This window comes from Balaenoptera musculus, chromosome 19, assembly GCF_009873245.2.
Source record: "Balaenoptera musculus isolate JJ_BM4_2016_0621 chromosome 19, mBalMus1.pri.v3, whole genome shotgun sequence".
Classification (NCBI taxonomy): domain Eukaryota; kingdom Metazoa; phylum Chordata; class Mammalia; order Artiodactyla; family Balaenopteridae; genus Balaenoptera; species Balaenoptera musculus.
In genome coordinates this window covers 4294235-4314062 of record NC_045803.1, presented here as the reverse complement: position 1 = coordinate 4314062, position 19828 = coordinate 4294235, and the positions used below count along the sequence as shown (strand labels likewise).

General features: G+C 46.4%; 1 protein-coding gene across 1 annotated transcript; it reads left to right on the top strand.

The window, feature by feature from the left end:
• On the top strand, positions 1 to 16600 carry CACNG6 (calcium voltage-gated channel auxiliary subunit gamma 6). Its single transcript, XM_036832680.1, has 5 exons — positions 1 to 97; positions 1174 to 1566; positions 6191 to 6265; positions 8010 to 8147; positions 15892 to 16600. The coding sequence occupies exons 2-5, from the start codon at positions 1230 to 1232 to the stop codon at positions 16128 to 16130; spliced, it is 789 nt and encodes a 262-aa protein (XP_036688575.1). The 5' UTR covers positions 1 to 97; positions 1174 to 1229; the 3' UTR covers positions 16131 to 16600.
• The last annotated feature ends 3228 nt before the right edge of the window (positions 16601 to 19828 follow it).

Here is a 19828-nt window from a genome sequence, read left to right as displayed (position 1 = left end):
GTGAGCGGAGCTGCCGGGCCGGCGGGCGGAGCGACCAGTGGCGTGCAGAACCGACGGTTCGGAGGCATCGCGGAGCTGGGGTTGGCGCCGCGCAGAGGCAGGAGAGCGAGAGGGGTCCCTACCCAGGAGACGGGGGTGGGAGGCCTGAGGGAGGCGCCTGGCCTGGAGCTGAGCCTGGAGCCGTCCCGACCCGGCCGGCCCTGGGAGCCCGGGGGAGGGGCAGCCGAGTGATCCCAAAGGGACACCGAGTCCCTTCCGGGTCCCAGTTGTCCTTTGAACCGCGTGCGGGGACCTGGTCCCCATTTCCTGAGCCGCAGTGCGGACCACAGCCCCTTCATCTGAGCCCCAGCAGGGACCCCAGGTCCCCCTCCTGAGCCTTGGGGGTGCCCCTCAGCCCCTTTCTCTCAGCCCCTAGGGCAGACCTTCTCTGGTCTGTTCTCTGAATGGCCAGGGAGACCCCCCCCACTCCCCTCTTCCTGAATTCCAGCAGGTCCCCAGCCTCCTGTCTCTGAACCCCAGCCAGGACTCTGCTGGTCCCCCCTGTGAAAGTTGGGGGAATCCTACTGCCTCTCTGAGACTCTGAAGTAATTCTGACCTCCCCTTCTGAACTCCCTGCACCCCAGTTTTTCCTCTTCTGAACCCCAGAGGGGACCCAACTTCTCCTTCCCCAGACTCTGAGCCCAAAGAAGCCAGGAAGCATCTCCTCTCAAACACAGAGAGGACCTCAGCTCCCCTTCCTGTGTGCCCCAAACTCTGAGCCCTAGTGGGAAGCTCGGAGTCCCACCCACCGCCCCCGCAAGGAAACACAGCTTCCCCTTGGTGACTCCCTCCAGTGGGGACCCCAGAGCAGCCCCTCAGAGCTTCAGCTGACACTCAGTTCTCCTGCTTCTGGAGCTCTCAGGCCCCCCTCCTGGGTACCCAGGCTCTAGCCGTGAGGCTGGGGGCACCTAGCTTTATCTCTAGTCTCATCTTCTTTGCTGAGCTTCTGTGGGTACCCCAGGCTCTTCTCTGAACCTCAGAGGGTTCCCAGCAGAGGATCTAGGTCCCAGAAGTGACCTCGACTTCCTCATTTGAGGTTCCAGGGAGGATTCAGATCTTCCCATTTCACAGACCGGTGGAAACTGAGCCCCTCACCCGCTTCAAGACCCCAGGCGCTTCCCTCCCCACTCCCAGCCCTCCCACCTCAGCGCTGCCTCCTTTGCACCTGGGCCCTGTCGCCCGCGACGAGGATGATGATGTGGTCCAACTTCTTCATGCTCGAGGAGGACCGCCGGCTGGGGGCCGCCGTGGGCCGGCGGCGAGCTCACGGGGCGCGCAAGGCCAGCATGACCCCTGAGCACGAGGGGAAGATCAAGCTGGCGCTGCTGCTGACCTCCGTGGGTGCCACGCTGGCAGTGCTGGCCGTGGGCACCGAGTTCTGGGTGGAACTCAACACCTACAGGGACAACGGCAGTGCCGTCTGTGATGCTGCCCACCTGGGGCTCTGGAAGATGTGCACCAAGCGACTGTGGCAGGCGGACGTGCCCGCGGGCAGAGACACCTGCGGCCCAGCGGAGCTGCCCGGAGGTGAGCGGCCGCCGCCCCCGCGCACGGCTTGTATCCCGTGTCTGAGGAACCCGTGCCTGAGCCCCGAGGAGAGAGAGGTTGCACCCTCAGAATGCGCCCCTACCCACATCAACCTGTGCTCCGGGGACAGCCTCTGCCCCAGGCACAAACTGTGCAGAGAGGGAGTCTGTAACCCCAAACTAGCCTGCACCCCCAGGCCAGTCTGTAGCTCTAGACCAGCCTCTGTCCCCAGAGCAGCCTGTTCCCCCAAACCCGTCTGTCCTAGACCAGCCTGTACCTCCAGAGCAGCCGGTGCCCTTGTCCTATGACCTCCAGAGCTCCTATGCTCCCAGCACAGCGTGTGATCCCAGACATTTCTGTGTCCCCAGAGCAGCCTGTACCCCCAGCAAGCCCGTGTTCCTAGAGAAGCCTTGTGCCTCTGCACACAGCCTGTGCCCCCGGACCCAGCCGATGACTCCGGACACAGCTGGTGCCCTCAGACAGCCTGTGTCTCCCAGAAACGCTCGCGCCCCTGAGACAGCCTGCACCCTTAGAGGAAGACTCTGGGTTCCTGGTGTCAGCTTGCTCTTCCCACCCTGGAGACAGCCTGCACCCCCATCCTGTGGGCCCTGGGGAGAAAGACCACCTTGATGCCCACCCCAAAGTACAGTCTATGCTGTTCCCTCCTACGGGTTCCACCAAACAGCTCTCAGCAAACACCTCCCAACATCCCAGGGCAGACCTTGTGCTTCCTGGAAAACCTTCTTCGTTTCCTACCCATTCCACCTCAAATTCCCCGACTGGACACTCCAGCCCTTCTCATTTTCTCTTCCAGGCACCTCGACACCCCTCACTTCCCTACAGAGTGGCTGTTTCACCCCTACCCATGCCAGAGAGCTGTCCCATACCTCTCACTCTCCCAGACAGGCCATGCCATGCCCTAAACTTATACCAGAGGGACATCCTATACCCCTAGGGAACGGGAATGGGATCTCACTTCGCCTCTACTGACCCGAGGAAACTATCTGACACCCCTCAGAGCCCATTTAGGATGTCGCATGCTTGATCACCCATATGGCATCTACAACATTCTTTCCTCTCCAAAGGATGTCCTGTAATCTCAGTACCCCTCAAAGAAGATCTCCTATCCCTCTGGGCTCCAGATGGGATTTCCCTCCTCCTTCACTTTTCCAGATGTGATCTCTTACATCCCTAGGGTCCAAATTAGGATGTTGCAAGCCCTTGATAGCAAAGTGGGATGCCAAGCACCCTTGTTATCTGAGGTACCACCCACTCAGCGTGCAGACGGGCTAATTCTCACCCCTCAGAGCCTCAAGCAGGAAGTTCCCAAATTTTTGAGAAATAGGATGCTCTGGTAATAAAAAATGTTAGGTGCTAATGTAGTGCCCTGCTCTGTTCTAAGTATTTCACTTGCATGAACTCATCAATCCTCATAGCAACCCTATTATCATCCCCAAAATGAGGAGCGAGAAATATAAATGTCTCAGTCTATGCACCCAGGCTAGTCATATGGGGTTTGAACCCTGGTCATCTCTGTTCTTTGTTTTGTTTTTTTTTTTTAATTTAAAAAAATTTTTAAAAATGTATTGGAGTATAGTTGATTTACAATGTTGTGTTAGTTTCTGCTGTACAGCAAAGTGAATCAGTTATACATATACATATATCCACTCTTTTTTTAGATTCTTTTCCCATATAGGCCATTACAGAGTATTGAGTAGAGGTCCCTGTGCTATACAGTAGGTTCTTATTAGTTATTTATCTTATATATAGTAGTGTGTATATCCCAGTTTATCCCTACCCCCCTTATCCCCTGGTTACCATAAGTTTGTTTTCTACATCTGTGACTCTACTTCTGTTTTGTAAGTAAGTTCATTTGTACCCTTTTTTAGATTCCACATATAAGCTATATCATATGATATTTGTCTTTCTGTGTTTGACTTATTTCACTCAGTATGACAGTCTCTAGGTCCATCCATGTTGCTGCAGATGGCATTATTTTGTTCTTTTTTATGGCTGAGTAATATTCCATTGTATATATGTACCATATCTTCTTTATCCATTCCTCTGTTGACAGACATTTAGGTTGCTTCCATGTCCTGACGATTGTAAACAGTGCTGCAACGAACATTGGGGTGCATGTATCTTTTTGAATTATGGTTTTCTCTGGATATATGCCCAGGAGTGGGATTACTGGGTCATGTGGGAGCTCTATTTTTAGTTTTTTAAGGAACCTCCATACTGTTCTCCGTAGTGGCTGTACCAATTTACATTCCCACCAACAGCGTAGGAGGGTTCCTGGTCATCTCTGTTCTTAACAACGACACTATATTGCATCTCACTAGTCCATAAATATGTCCCAAAGGTCCTCACTGCACTGGGGGGGGGCTGTCCTGCCCCACCTAACTGCATAATATGGGGTCCCTCACATCCCTTGATGTCTCCCTAATGGTCAGAAAGAGCTTCAGTCTCCTTAAAGGACCATCACCATCATCCCACAATCCTGACCCTTCAGAGGACATCTCACAAATTTCAAGATTTCAGAAATATCCCACACATCCCATGGCCCATCAAAGGACATCCCAAAGGGGGGTGACCCATATCCTACTCTTTTCCAAATGGGATATGCCATATCCTCTGGGGTCAGAGACAAGATGCCCTAAATCATTAGTAGCCAAAATGGGATGCCAGACACCCCACACTCTCTCAGAAAGATGTACCACACCTTCTTATTCTCTAGTTGAGACTTCCCATTTCCCTTGTAGAGGAAGACCGCTTTCCCCCCACCGACTTGTGACAGGTTGCATCCTCACCGTTTGCTCTGCTGCACGAAGTATCCTTTACTTTTTGCTGCTGCAGGATAAGGACTCACATTTCCCACTGCTCCTGCCAGGACATCTCATGCCCTTTTCTTTCCTTGAGAGTACCAGGTGGAGTGTCCCGCACCACCTCACCTGACTCTGGAGTTTATCTCTTGTCCCTCAGCATCCCCCTTCAATTCGGAAAGTTCCTTTCCACTTCCCCAGACCACCTGACCTGTCTCCTATTTCTTATACCCCTCTTATTCTCGACCTCTCTCCTCCCTTTCCCTCTGTTCTCTCCTCAGTTTCCCCATCTGTGGAATGAGAAAGTTGGAGTAGGTGAATTCTGTGGGAAGTTCTGGCTTTAAAATGCAATTTAGAAAGCGCCTTTTTTTAGTGTGGCATTTCTTGAACTTCAAGTACACAAATTTGGATGAATCATACTTTTTAGTTTATGCCACAAAATCATTACCAGCCTTTGCAAGATCCTTCTTGTGCTTTATTTCACATTCTTATTCTTTTTTTTTATTCTTTCCTAACTCATCTCTTTAATGCATTTGATATGCATCCATGAATATGTATTTCAACTTAGAAAATATAGTAGTTTTTTATATATGTATGTATTTTAATTTCCATAAATGATATCGTGCTATAGATTTTTTCCTATTTTTGATTTTTTTGCTCAACACTGTTTCTCAAATCTCTCTGTGCTGCTTTCTCTTAGTCTAGTTCGTGGCTACTGTGTGCTGCAGAGACTTGCCCAGGAAACATCCATCACATTTACTTGTCTATTCCAATAGAGATGGGCACCTAGGTTGATTCCAACTCCCTGTTTATTTATTTATTTATTTTTGGCTGCGCCGTGTGGCATTCGGGATCTTAGTTCCCGGACCGGGGATCGAGCCCAAGCCCACTGCAGTGGAAGCGCAGAGTCCTAACCACTAGACCACCAGGGAAGTGCCCCCAACTCCCTATTATTATAAACAGTGTTGCAATGAACATCATGCAACCCATATATGTTCCTGCACGTGGTTTTTTTCTGAATGTATACCCAGAAGTGAAACTGTTGGGTTATAGGGATAAACATACTTCACTTCATAAAGTATGTCAGAGTGCTTTCCAAAAAGACTAGTACCCATTTACACCCCCAGCTGTTTCCTCTTATCCTTCCAATGCTTGATATTATCCTTTTAATATTTGCCAATCTAACTGATCTAAAGTGCCATCTCCCTGCTGATTTAAGTTGCATTTCTGTGATCCCTGGTGAGGTGGAGAATCTCTTCATGTACTTGTGAGTAATCCACGCTTCCTCTTCTATGAATTGACTATTCATATCCTTTGCCCATTTTTCAATTGGGTTATCTCTCTTTTCTTGCTGATCTGCAAGAGTTCTTTGTGTAGTCTAGACGTGAATCCTTTCTGAGATAAGAATCTCTTCTGAGTCTGTTAGCCTTCTGCCTGGATCTTGGGGTGCTTTGTTGAATAAAGTGATTATCCATTTCTAATCTCACTGGACCCTAAACAAACTCATATGACAGAGCCAGGAAAGAGACTATTAACTCACTTTATACAGGAAGAATTAGAAGCTCAGAGAGGTCAATAGCCCACTCAAGGCCGCAGATCTGGACCTCAAAGTTCTGGATTGGAATCCCAGCTCCTGTGATAGCGGATGGTTTTACTTCTCTGAGCATGATTTCTCTCAGTCTATCAGGGATGCTAATTTCATATTTCTAGGTTATTGTGAGCTATGTTAAATGTCCAGCCCTGAGCTTACACTAGGGACCTCCATGTCATTACCTCTCTTTTTCTCTCTCCTGCTGCCACAGAAGCAAACTGCACTTATTTTAAATTCTTCACCACGGGAGAGGATGCTCACATCTTCCAGAGAACCACAAAGAAAGGTAAGAACTTTTCGCCCGGTGGAGGGGATATGCTGACCACGTTACAGGATTTCTTTTCTTTCTTTTTCTTTTTTGTAAATTGAAGTATAGTTGATTTCCAATATTGTGTTCGTTTCAGGTGTACAGCAAAGTGATTCAGTTATTTTTTTCAGATTATATTCCATTATGGTTTATTAAAAGGTATTGATTATAATTCCCTGTGCTATACAGTAAGTCTTTGTTGCTTGTCTATTTTATGTATAGTAGTTTGTATCTGTTAATCCCAGAGGGGTTCTTGAGAGCATTGTCTTCTTCTCTGCTTTGCCGCAGAATGGGCACAAGCTCCTAAATCCTGGGGAGGTCTCATCTTTGGAGACAGGTGGTTCTCCAGAGCCCTGTGTCCAACATTCCTGCCTCAGCTCTGCTTTTGCCGCATGCCGTGTCACTCTGGGCAAGTCCCAGCCCCTCTCTGTGGATAGTACGTTAGCATCTCACAAGTGTGCATCTCCCACATGCTAAACACAGCGCTGGGTGTTTCATTTATAAGAGTTCCAGTGCTTGCCATGACCCTGCAGGGCAGGGGCTTTATCTTAATCTTCCAGATGAGAAAACACAAGTCCATAAATGGTTTAATTTATTTTCCCAGGAAGTGGCAGAGGCAGAGGCAGGATTCGAACCCAAATAATTCCAACTCTAAAGCAGTGCTCTTCAATAAAATATTCCATGAGAGTGGAAATGTTCTGTATCTGCACTGACCGATAGGGTAGCCACTGGCCACATGTGGCCGGTGCAACTAAGACACTGAGTTTTAAATTTTGTTCAATTTAAATCCATTTAAAATGAAAAGACCCTCCATGGCTAGTGTCTACCATACTGGACAATAAAACTTTTAAGACTTTACCCTTTCTACTCTAACCACAGTCTCTCCATCACCCCAGTATGTCAATATCCCCACCAGTAAAGGAATTGCGGTCAGTATGTCAATATCCCCACTAGTAAAAGAATTGTGGTATGTCATGAACCTTATCTGGTCTTTGTAAGGATTTAATGAAATGATGCAGCTAAGACATGCAGTATGGTGCCTGGCACATAGTAGGTCCTCCATAAACAGTGGAGGACTCTTTATGGAGGACCTACTTACCCTCTCCACTCCTGTCTTTTTTATCTTGGTGCTAAGTGAGCTTGGGCAAATCGCTGTGCTCCCCTAGGATAGCAAAATAATCACAGGGCACACATATGGAACAAGTGCTGTGTGCCAGGTGGTGCACTGGCTGCATTACATATGTGATTTCTAATCCTCACAGCAGTCAAGTAGAGATTTTGATCTTGATTTTCCAGAGGAGGAAACTGGGGTTCAGAGAGGTTCAGTGACTTTACCAGAATCTTCCAGCTAGAAAGTAGCTGGGGAGAGTTCTGACTTGGATCATTCCGCTGTAACGTACCACCTTCTCTGTTGTCTGCCACACACCCCACTGCCTCAGTTTCCTCACCGGTAAACAAATGGTGACCAGATCATAAGTAATACTTGGTAGTTCCTATCTCCTTCTAATCCTGGCTCTGTCCTTTCTTTGCTCTGTGACCTTAAGCAATTAACTGACCCTTTCTGAGTTTTAGTTCTTCCTTCAACAGTATAAGTAAAACATTGGACTGGATGATCTTCTACTTGAAAATTCTTCTCTAGTCCTGGATCTTCTGGGTCCCTCTATGGGAGTTCTCTCTACTCCCTACATCCTGTATTCTCTACTTCCCCTTCCCCTCCTCACAGAGGTAAATTTGGCAGCTGCGGTGATAGCAGTGCTAGGCCTGGCAGTCATGGCCCTGGGGTGCCTCTGTATCATCATGGTGCTCAGCAAAGGTGCAGAGTTCCTGCTCCGGGTTGGAGCCATCTGCTTTGGCCTCTCAGGTGAGGGTTCAGAGCCTGCAGACTGAGGACATTGCATGCTGGGAGGTCGGGTCTCCAAACACCATTGCATGTTGGGAGGTCAGGTCTCCAAGCACTGTTGCATGATGGGATGTTGGGTTTCCAAGCACTGTTGCATGCTGGGAGGTCGAGGGAGGTCTCCAAGCCCCGTTGTAGGCTGGGAGGTTGGGTCTCTAAGCCCTGTTGTGTGCTGGGAATTGGCAGAAGCTCAAAGGCTATAGAAGTCTCAAAGATGGGAGAGTTCTAAGTTCTGTTGTTGACTGGGAATTGGAGAGTCTCCAAAGACTTATTTAGATTGGAATCTAGGGTCCCCAAGCACTGTTGCAAGCTAGGACGTTGAGGGAGGTCCCCATGCACTGTTGTATGCTGTCAGGTTGAGGAAGGTCTCTAAGCACCATTGCATGCTGGGAAACGCAAGGGCTATAGTAGGCTCAAATATGAGGATGGTCCAAGCGCTGTTGTTGGCTGGGAATTGAAGGTTCTCCAAACACTCTCTTAGATTTGGAGCTGGAATCTGCAAGAACTGTTGCATTTTTGGAGTTGGGGGTCCAAAAAAATTCTGCATCTTGTGAAATGTAGCCCTCATTGGATCAAATGTTTTCTAAGGTGGATAGATAAGTCATTAACTATATAAGCTTCATTTATTTATCTTTCGTGTGTCTACTGAGCACCTACTATGTTCCAGGCACTGAGCTAAGGGCTGGAGATATAAGATTAATACGACAGACACTGTGTCTGCCCTCATAGAGCCTAGATTCTGACAGAGATAGACAGTAACCGACAATTACACATATAATAATCCAACTATAATTGTGATGAGAGTTATGATAAAGCATATAAGGGGTACACACTGGGGTAGGGGGGCTTGTCAGAGAAACTTCCTGAGAAAGTGATAGTTAAGCTGATAATCGAAGGAGGAACAGAAATTATCCAGTCAGAATATGGAGTTGACAGTAGTGGTGGCAATGTTGGTGATGTTTGTTGTGGTGGAGGTGATGATGGTGATGATGGTGATGCCCTTGATGTGGTAATAGTGGCGATGGGATAGCACATATGTAGTCTGTAAAAGACTTGGCAAGTTTAAAAGAAGATGAGTGAACAGAATGAAGATCAGCGCATAGAGCGGGGCAAAGTTTGCGCAAAGGTACATGGTAACCTTAGTTAACAAATGAAGTAGAGGCTTGGTGCAAGATGAGTCAAGGGAGGGAATTCCCTGGTGGTGCAGTGGTTAGGACTCTGCGCGTTCAGTGCAGAGGGCATGGGTTCAATGCAGAGGGCATGGGTTCAATCCCTGGCTGGGGAACTGAGATCCTACAAGCTCCGCGAGGCCAAAACAAAAACAAAAATAAAGGAGACAGGGAGATATGAGTGTTCAAGAGCACACTCGAATAGAAATGATTAGTAATCACATTCTTATTATTGTTTTGTGCCTTAGAGAGCTTCCTAAATAAAGGGGGAAATTCAGTCATTCCCTGTCTTTCATTTATTCATTAGAAAGGTGTCTGCCCTTAACGCGATTATCATCTGGTTAAGGACAGAGAAATGATACAGATCATCCCACAGTTACAAACTGCAGTTAAGTGCTATGAAGGAAAAGTAGAGTTCTGTGAGAATGCATAATGAGGGCACTTCATTTGAAGCAGAGTTAGAGAAGGCCTCTCTGAGGAGATGATGCTTAAAACATCAAAGTATGGGTAACCAAGCTAGAAACAGTTCAGTGAATTTCGAGTCCTGAAAGAAAGCCAGTGAGGCTGGAACATGGAGAGTGAGGAGGATACTGGTTTAAAAGACAAACCAGGGCTTCCCTGGTGGCGCCTGGTTGAGAGTCTGCCTGCCAATGCAGGGGACACGGGTTCGAGCCCTGGTCTGGGAGGATCCCACATGCCGCGGAGCAACTGGGCCCGTGAGCCACAACTACTGAGCCTGCGCTTCTGGAGCTTGTGCTCCGCAACAAGAGAGGCCGCGATAGTGAGAGGCCCGCGCACCGTGATGAAGAGCGGCCCCCACTCGCCGCAACTAGAGAAAGCCCTCGCACAGAGGCGAAGACCCAACACAGCCAAAAATAAATAAATAAATAAATAATTTAAAAGACAAACCAGGAAATCAACAGGGAATCAAAAAATCTGGGTTGGAGTCCCAAATTCCAACCCAGGGAGGAGATAGAAATTAGGCAAATAAATAATACTCATATAAATTAATATATGTTAACAATTACCACTTGTGGTAAATGCTATAAATGAAAAGTAAAGAGTCTAATGAAAATGTATAACAGGGAGACCCAACAGAGACTTGACTGGTGGTGGTCAGGGAAGCCTTCTCAGAAGACGTGTAATTCAAGTAAGGATGTAGAGAATGGGGATGTGTAAGGCGGGCTCAGGGAGGGGTAAGCAGACAGTTATTCCAAGCAGCACAAAGGTCTCCAGGCTTGAACAAATTGGGTGCATTTAAAGTCCTGAATGGGACTTCCCTGGCGCTCCGGTGGTTAGGACACCACGCTTCCGCTGCAGGAGGCTCGGGTTCGATCCCTGGTCCGAGGCACTAAGATCCCGCATGCCACGTGGTACAGCCAAAAAATAAAAATAAAATAAAACAAACATAAAGTCCTGAAAGAAGTCCTACTCCATACTGCTGTAGGATGGGAAGGGCAGCTTGAGAGGAGGCTGAAGAAACAGGCAGGGGCCAGGTCACGTGGGCCCGTCTAGGTCATTCGAGGGAAGTCAGGTTCGATCAGGGAGAAGGTAAAGTGATGTGCCTAAGAGAAGAGTCTTGGAGTAGACCTGGCTGGGCTCAAACCCACGTGCCCCTTTTCTAGGCTTCGATTTTCCCATCTGTAAAGTGGGGATAATAATAATAATACCCATTCATAAGGTCTAGTGGAAGAGGTGAGATGTGGGAGCATTTGGTTAGATTCTTGTTGCAAAGCTAGTGTGTCAAGGCCAGAGCTCCACAAACTACAGCCCACGGTCAAATCCTACCTGCCTCTTGTATTGGAGTTAGTGACATTTTAAAACCATAAATCATATTGTGGTTCCTACCTAGATCGAAAGCCACGGATGAATTTCTGCCACTAGAATAACGTGGCTCCGAGGTCTTATGTGGCCTGGCTCCTGGCTACATGAGACTTCACCTCTTACTGTTTGTTCTCTCTGTTCTGTCCATGTTAACCTCTTTGCTGTTCTCGGACCCTCCAAGTTCATTCCCTCCTCAGAGTGTTTTGCACTGCTGTCGCCTCAGCCTGGAATGCTCTTCCGCCAGCGCTTCCCATGTCTCATTTCTGCAGATCATTTCAGTCGCTGATCATACGTCACCTCCTCAGAAAGACCATTGTTGGCCACCTTGTCTAAAGTAGACCTCTTCCCTGCTGTGTCCCTACCTTGCCTTATTTTTCTTTGTAGAATTGATCACCTCCTGGAATTATGCATTTATGTATGCCTTTGTTTGCTAGGGCTGCCATAACAAAGTACCACAGACTGCGTGCCTTAAAAACCAAAAATGTATTTTCTCACAGTTCTGGGGGCTGGAAGTCCGAGATCAACATGTCATCAGCAGGTTCGGTTCCTTCTGAGGCCAATCTCCTTGGCGTGTAGAGGGCTGTCTTCTCCCAGTGTCCTCACATGGTCCTTCCCCATGCTTGCCTGTGTCCTCATCTCTTCTTATAAGGGCACCAGACATACTGGATCAGGGCCCACCCTAATGACCTCATTTTAAGTGAATTACCTCTTTAAAGGCCCTAGCTCCAAATATAGTCAATTCCAAGGCACTGGGGATCAGGACCCCAATGTGTGAACTTTTGGGGGTATGCAGTTCAACCCAGATCGATACATTTACCTGATTTTTGTCCATCTCCCCTTTTGGGGTGAATTTCCAGGAGGACAGCCCCTTCATTAGGTTTTTTTTTTTCCTGGGCCGTGCTGTGTGACATACAGGATCTTAGTTCCCCGATCAGGGATCGAACCCGTGCCCCCTGCATTGGGAGCACGGAGTCTTAACCACTGGACCGCCAGGGAAGTCCCTAGTTTTGTTCTTGTATTTTATATATATTTTATAATGAGAGTTCAATTAAGATCTGTTGACTGAATGAGAGAACGCATGAATTAGCAGTGGAATGAAGGGGACTCGATGGTGTCTCTCCCTCGTCCAGATGCTTTTCCACCTCCAGTGCCCTGATGCTGACCTGCATGAGGCCAAGAAGGGATCACAAAGGGACCACTGAGCCACGTTACGCAGACTCCAGGCTGTATTCTCCAGGCCCCTGACTTAAAACCATGGGGGAGGGCTTCCCCGGTGGCAGAGTGGTTAAGAATCCGCCTGCCAATGCAGGGGACACGGGTTTGAGCCCTAGTCCGGGAAGATGCCTCAGAGCAACTAAGCCTGTGCGCTACAACTACTGAGCCTGGAAGCCACAACTGCTGAAGCCCGGGTGCCACAACTACTGAAGCCCGCACGCCTAGAGCCCGTGCTCCGCAACAAGAGAAGCCACTGCAATGAGAAGCCCATGCACCGCAACGCAGAGTAGCCCCCGCTCGCCGCAACTAGAGAAAGCCCGCGCACAGCAACGAAGACCCAACGCAGCCAAAAATAAAAAATAAATAAAATAAAATAAATTAATTTTTTTAAAAAAGTTAAAAAACAAAACAAAAACAAAACCATGGGGGAAGTGGGAGTGTAGGGAGGAAGGAAGGTCAGAGATCAAGGTTGAAGTCAGACTCCGGGGTCTGAGAGGGGAGGCAGCCAGGATGCATGAGCCATGCGTGACCATCGGAGGGTCCTACGTGATCTTACTCCGCCCACCTCTGTGCTTCCACTGCCCACCACCCTCCCCTCCCCCATCCTCTTTGCTCCGCTGCACTGACTTTTCTTTCTTTCCCTCTAACACACTCTACTCCACCCTACCACAAAGCCTTTGCACCAGCCGTTCCTTCTGCCCAGAATAGCCATCGCTGTTTTGTGCGTGGCTGGCTTCTTTTCGTCCATTTGGGTCTCAGCTCCAATGGCTTTTCTGATGACACCATGTAAAGTCCCAGCCCCACCCCTGGATGTCACGGCCCTTCCCATCACTCTGTTTTTATCTCCTTCCTAGCGTGCATCACTGTCTGAAATTATCCCGTCTTCTCATGTGTTTACTTTGGCAGTTACAACCTGGTCGCCCGCAGGCCAGCGACGGCCCGTAAATGTGCTTTGTTTGGCGGGCAGTGTCTAAAGATTTCTCTGAGCCAATATTTAAAGGTTGGGTGAATTCCCGTAAAAATCACAATCGTTTAAAAAAATGCTAGCTGTTCTTGAAAAATCAGAAGATCTGGTCCACTGAGTCGCCGTTTCTGATGGGCTGCAATTGGCTGAAGCCGGGTTTGGGCTACGCTTTGCCATTGCCCCCACCGCACCTGCCTGCTCACTTGTTTGTACTTTCTCATTGTCTCCTGGAGACTTTTGAGTTTTGCAAGCCTTGGTTTATTTGTTTACCATTTGTCTCCTCCACGTAGAACATAGGTTCTGTCAGGTTAGGGTTCTTTTTTTTTTTTTTTTTTTTTTTTTTAAGATCTTATGTGGCCAATTTACTAGTTTTCATTTATTTATTTATTTATTTTTGGCTGTGTTGGGTCTTCGTTTCTGTGCGAGGGCTTTCTCCAGTTGCGGCAAGTGAGGGCCACTCTTCATCGCAGTGCGCGGGCCTCTCATTATCGTGGCCTCTCTTGTTGCGGAGCACAGGCTCCAGACGCGCAGGCTCAGTAATTGTGGCTCACGGGCTCAGTTGCTCCGCGGCATGTGGGATCTTCCCAGACCAGGGCTCGAACCCGTGTCCCCTGCATTGGCAGGCAGATTCTGAACCACTGCGCCACCAGGGAAGCCCCGGTTAGGGTTCTTTTGTCTGTCTTGTTCTTTTTTTTTTTCTTTAATCAAATTGCATTACTTGACTGATTTTCTTTTCATTTTGTAATCCACCATCACTCTTTTTTCTTTTCAACTTTATTGGGATATGATGGCCAAGTATAAATTGTGTGTGTATATATATATATATACACACACATATATACATATACACACAATTGTATATAAGGTATACAACTTGCAGGATCTCAGTTCCCTGACCAGGGATTGAACCTGGGCCATGGCAGTGAAAGTGCTGAGTCCGAATCACTAGACCGCTCGGGAAGTCCCCTACAACTTGATGTTTTGATATATTTTGATATACATCATGAGGTGATCACCACAATCAAACAAGTGAACACGTTCATCACCTCACATAGTAAATTTTTTTTTGTAGTGAGAACATTTAAGACCTACTCTCTTAGCAAATTTTATGTATACAGTATTATTAACTATAGTCACCATGCTATAGTCACTATAGTGCTATAGTGCTATAGTCAACTATAGTCACATTAGATCTCCAGAATTTATTCCTCTTCAAACTGGAAGTTTGTGCCCTTTGACCAGCATCTCCCCATTTTCCCCTCCACTCAGTCCCTGGCAGCCACCGTTCTGCTCTCTGCTTCTACGGTTTCAACTTAGATTCCATCATCACTCTTTACTGAAGTCTTAATGGAGTCTTAATTTGACTTTTGTGATTCTTGATTCCTTGGTTTGCTTTGTGCTTTTTTTAAGTGGTGAAAGACACGTTCACATAAAACTTACCATCTGAACCATTTGTAAGTGTCCACTTCTGTGGCGTTAAGTCCATTCACGTGGTTGTGCAGCTATCACCACCATCCATCTCCAGAACTTTTGCATCTTCCCCAATTAAAACTCCGTCCCCATTAAACACCAACTCCCCATTCCTCCTCCCCACCCCCGCACCCACCTTTTCTACTTTCTGTCTCTATGAATTTGTGTCTTGCTCTTTCTTTCTCTCCAGCTTCTAAAATTGTGCCTGCTATAGCGTAGGTGCTTAATAAGCAGTTGTTGAGGGGGTGCTAGTGAAATTGCAGAAATGCATCTCGGGGGGCTCTGAGGAGCTCCGGTTCTTTATGTCTCAGCACAGAAAGGATTCAGCAAGAGGCCAAGTGATAGATAAGAAGTGATTTATTAGAATAAGATGATTGTGCGCCTTACAAGCGGGTGAGCTAGAGGGTGCCACGCCAAGAACTTAGTGGGCTACAGTTTTATAATCAAAGGAAAAATGGGGAGGGGGAGAAGACCACCTTCTTCCTCATTCTTGAGTAGACATCAAGCTTCCATCATCAGCTCCTCCTCCAAGTCAGGCGGGACAGTTTTCTTGTCCCTACATGGTCAAACTGGGACTGTCATGGCACAATGGAAATGAGCAAAAAGGAGGTAACATATACTAAAATATGATGAATCATCTCAGCTTTCAGCATAATGTCAACTTTTCCTTATATTTTTGTTTTTAATGTGCGCCGAGGAGTGTTAGGAATCATTAACTTCCTGAGCTCTCTGGGCAGGATGTGGGTCTTATTCAACCATTGTTTCATTGTCTGGGGGCATGTCTCAGGCTTCTGTTGCATGGTTTTATGGTTAAGCGAACCTGCTTTCTTGAGTGACCATTAACTTACAGGGGTCTCCCATGCTTTTTTTTCTTTACTTACAGTCCCCTAGTGGGATTAACTATGTAATCACCTACTTTGTCCCTTTACTCTGTTCCTATCACTAGGGGGTCCCCCAGGTTTCTTGTCTGAGTAAGCATGTGATGGAGTATATTGGGGGAGAGGCTCAGACCTCCATTGGGGACCCCAGGGCCCTGAGGGCCACATCTGTTCTCCTCTCCCCGCAGGCCTGCTGCTTCTGGTCAGCCTGGAGGTGTTCCGCCATTCCGTGCAAGCCTTGCTGCAGAGAGTTAGCCCTGAGCCCCCCCCGTCCCCAGCCCTGACCTATGAATACTCCTGGTCTCTGGGCTGTGGCTTGGGGGCCGGCCTGGTCCTGATCCTGGGGAGTGGCTTCTTTCTCCTGCTCACCCTGCCTCCCTGGCCCTGGGGCTCCCTCTGTCCCAAGTGGGGGCACAGGGCCACCTAGGGCCACCATTGTGCTTTCTCTAAGCAACTCCCAAACCCTTCTCCTTTCTCCATCGTGCCCCTCAGAATCTTTTGCCCCATGTCCTAGAGAAACTGTGTTCTCCCTGCCCTGGGGGCCCATGCTGTTTGCACAGAACTGCCCCTCATGCCCTCATCTTTTTTCTCTGTAAATATGTTTTTCTCGGGGGCTAAATTTGGGTTGCTTAGGAGTGGGATGGGGAGAGGATTTTTGCAAACGAGGGTCCCCAGGGAAGGCTGGTGGGGACCTGATGGGGTAACTAGGGAGTGGGGGGGTGGGGTCAGGGGGTCTTGGGAGGGAGTTGGAGCTATTTGTTCCACAGATTTGGATGTATTCGCTTGTGGGAGAGACTTCCTCCAGGGAAACAGGGGAAGGGGGGAGGAGAGAATCTCTGGGTCTGACCTCACTGTTGTTGATTTGGGATTAAAGGTTTGGAAATTTAACAACTTTGATTTGGAGTCCGTTGTGATGTGATTTGTGCACTCCAGTGTAGAGAAAAGGGGTCACTTGTGCTCTCCAGAAACCCACTACATGCTACTTGTCAGCCCCAAAGTCACATGTCAATGAACCCATAGAGAGTGACAGAAAACTCAACAGTTTGGAACACAAACACTGTTATGGGTTGAAGGGGTCCCTCCTGAAAGTATATGTTGGGGGTCCTCACCACCAGGACCTCAGAATTGACCTCATTTGCAGATAGGGTCTTTGCAGATGTGACCAAGTGAAAATGAGGTCATTAGGGTGGGCCCTAATCCAATAGGACTGGTGTCCTTATATGGAGAGCTTAGGACACTGATACATGCAGAGGGAAGATGTGGTGGAGAGACACAGGGAGAAGATGACCATCTACAAGCCAAGGAGAGGTGCCTAGAACAGATTCTCCCTTGCAGCCCCCAGAAGGAACCAGCCCTGCAGACACCGTGATCTTGGACTTCCAGCCTCCAGAACCGTGAGACAGTGCATTTCTGTTAAGTCCCCCAGTCTGTGGTACTTTGTTAGGGCAGCCCTAGCAAGCTGATACACCTGTTAGTCCCTGGAAGTGGGGTTCTGCTGTAACAAATACCTAAAAATGCAGAAGTGGCTTTGGAATTAGGGAATGGGTACAAGCTGGAGGTGTTTTGAGGTGCATGCTAGAAACAGCCATGATTGCCTTGGACGAGACTGTTGGTAGGGATACGGAAGTGAAAGGAAGTTCTGAGGAGGACTCAGGACTTGCTGTAGAGGAAGTGTACATCATCTTAGAGAATATACGTATCATTATGAACAGAATATTGGTAGAAGCTAGTCAACCACAACTAACAGTGACCAGGCCATGAAGACCTGGTGTCAAGGGTTGAAATCCTTCAGCCCAAGGGCCCAGCCTTCTCTCATGAAGACCAGTGTACGTATTTCACCTCAAAAATCACAACTCGAATGAATTCTTCAATTAGGTAGGAATTGCTGAAGCTGATCTCAAAGGCCAAAGTCTCTTAAACATTTAAAAATATTTAAAATATGGAATATGTGCCATCTTATGAATGCAAATATTGTGTGATTCTCTTAAATGCTTCTATATTTAAGTATAAATTATATATGTAATTATATATATTATATATTACATAAAATATATATAATTTTAAATATTTACTATAAATTCAATTAATATATGTAACACTGTAAAATTAATATATTTAATAAAATATAAGATTTATATTATAATGTAAAATTCGAACAGAATATACTGTATTTTAATATAAAATTCTCTATAATATTATACCAATATTATATGTAATACATGATTACATCATAATAAACAGATTATTATATTGATATTATGGATATTATAATATATTAATATAGTCACATAAATGTTTCTCTATTTAATTATAAATACAACTATATGTTATATAATCATATATAGTTATAACATATATTATAATCTTTATATAAAATATATTAATATTCTGTCATATATAAATAGAGCATTCATAGGATTACACCTATGTAATATAATATTTATACAATATAACATATTATATAAATAATATAATACATATATGTGTAACATGATATTTATATAACTTATTATATAAATACAATATATATGTAACATGATATTTATACAATATAGCCTGTTATGTAAATATAATACTTACATATATAAAACATGATATTTATACAACATATTACACTACATAAGTCTTATAACATTTATCATGTAATTATGACTTGTCCCCGGGTTGGAAGCAGCCTCCTCCACAAGGAGATCATTTGTCATCCAGGAGGTGTGGGGTAACCCTTCCTTGATTCGCTGAGGCTGCACCCCATCTCCGATTCAGTGGGGCACTCTGGCAGGACATTCTCTTTCTTTCTTTATGCGCTGAACTCAGCATCATGCTAAGGATACTGAGCGGAGAGCTGGGGATGTGCATTCGCTTCTGATTGATTCAAGGGGCAGAAGAAGTGTCCGGCCGTGGTTGAGAATGTGGGCTCTGGACCCGGACTGTCTGGTATGAAACCCTGGCCGCCCCCCTTTCATAGCTTGAACAACTTGCTTACCCTCTCTATTTCCTCATGCTTATTGCATTGCTTACCTCGTAGAGTCCTTGTGAGGAGTGAACGCTGCAGTAATGCCTGCAAAGCCCCTGGAAGACTGTCTGGCACAGGATCATAACACCATCAGTCTTGCTGTCACTATTATTTATTGAGTGGCACTTTGGGCTGGGCGTACAGTAGAGTATATAGGGACCCCTGCTGGGCTGATGGTCTGGTGATGGAAACAGATATTAATCAGATAATCACACTAATGAATGTGTAATTATAAACTGAGATAAGTGCTAGGAAAAGGGATCACGAACAATTTTTTTTTTCTACTTGACTTTGTGCCCAGTGGACTCAGGGAAGCCCCGAGATGTCTGCCCTGGGGACGGGGTCCTCTGGTCTTGGGGGAATGACTCTTTGTCCAGTGGGGTCTTCACTCTGCACCCTCTTTCCCACTTGGGGTATTTGTGGATTTTCCAAAAGTGGGAGAAGGAAATAGAGACCCCTCTGAGACAAATAACTGGAATCACATTATACTATGGGATAATTTATCAAAGCATTAACTTGCATCTGGTCACCTCATATTTTTTGAAGTGAAGGAAAATAGAAGCTTCTTGAAATCTACCACCTTTTTTGTCCTTGTTGTTTACATTTACTTTTTTGAACATAATTTCAAACTTACAGAGAAGTTGCAAGAACCAAAGTAGCGTATAGAAGACCCACATACTCTATTCAGATTCACCTATTGCTAACATTTCACCCTACATCCAAATGTGTGGGTTTTTTTATTCAGCAGACATTTATTTTTAAATGTGAAGTGCACCATGTATGTGCTGACTTATGGATACAACTGTATGAATAGTCTGAGTTTGATTCTCTTAAATGCAGACTCAACATCCCATTGAAAGAATTAAAATTAAAAACACCCACTAATCTCAGAACCCAGGCTAAGGAAAAGAACTAGTATCTTGGAAACTGCTGGTATTTCCTTACTAATATCCCCACCTTAAGGCACAACTCTCACAGATAAACAGCCATACCCTGAATTTTGACTAAATCATTCCTTATCTCTTCTTCATAGTTTTACAAACTAAAATTCTGTTCTTTTAAAAAAAAGGTTGTTTCATTTTGCCTAGGTTTAAACTTCATGTAAATGGAAT

What these genes read in the sequence shown, in the direction of transcription:
- CACNG6 (XM_036832680.1), top strand. Translation starts at nt 1,230, where the DNA reads ATGATGATGTGGTCCAACTTCTTCATGCTCGAGGAGGACCGCCGGCTG. An exon ending in CCCAGCGGAGCTGCCCGGAG is followed by an intron (nt 1,567 to 6,190) that starts GTGAGCGGCCGC and finishes CTGCTGCCACAG; the next exon opens with AAGCAAACTGCACTTATTTT. An exon ending in CCAGAGAACCACAAAGAAAG is followed by an intron (nt 6,266 to 8,009) that starts GTAAGAACTTTT and finishes CCCTCCTCACAG; the next exon opens with AGGTAAATTTGGCAGCTGCG.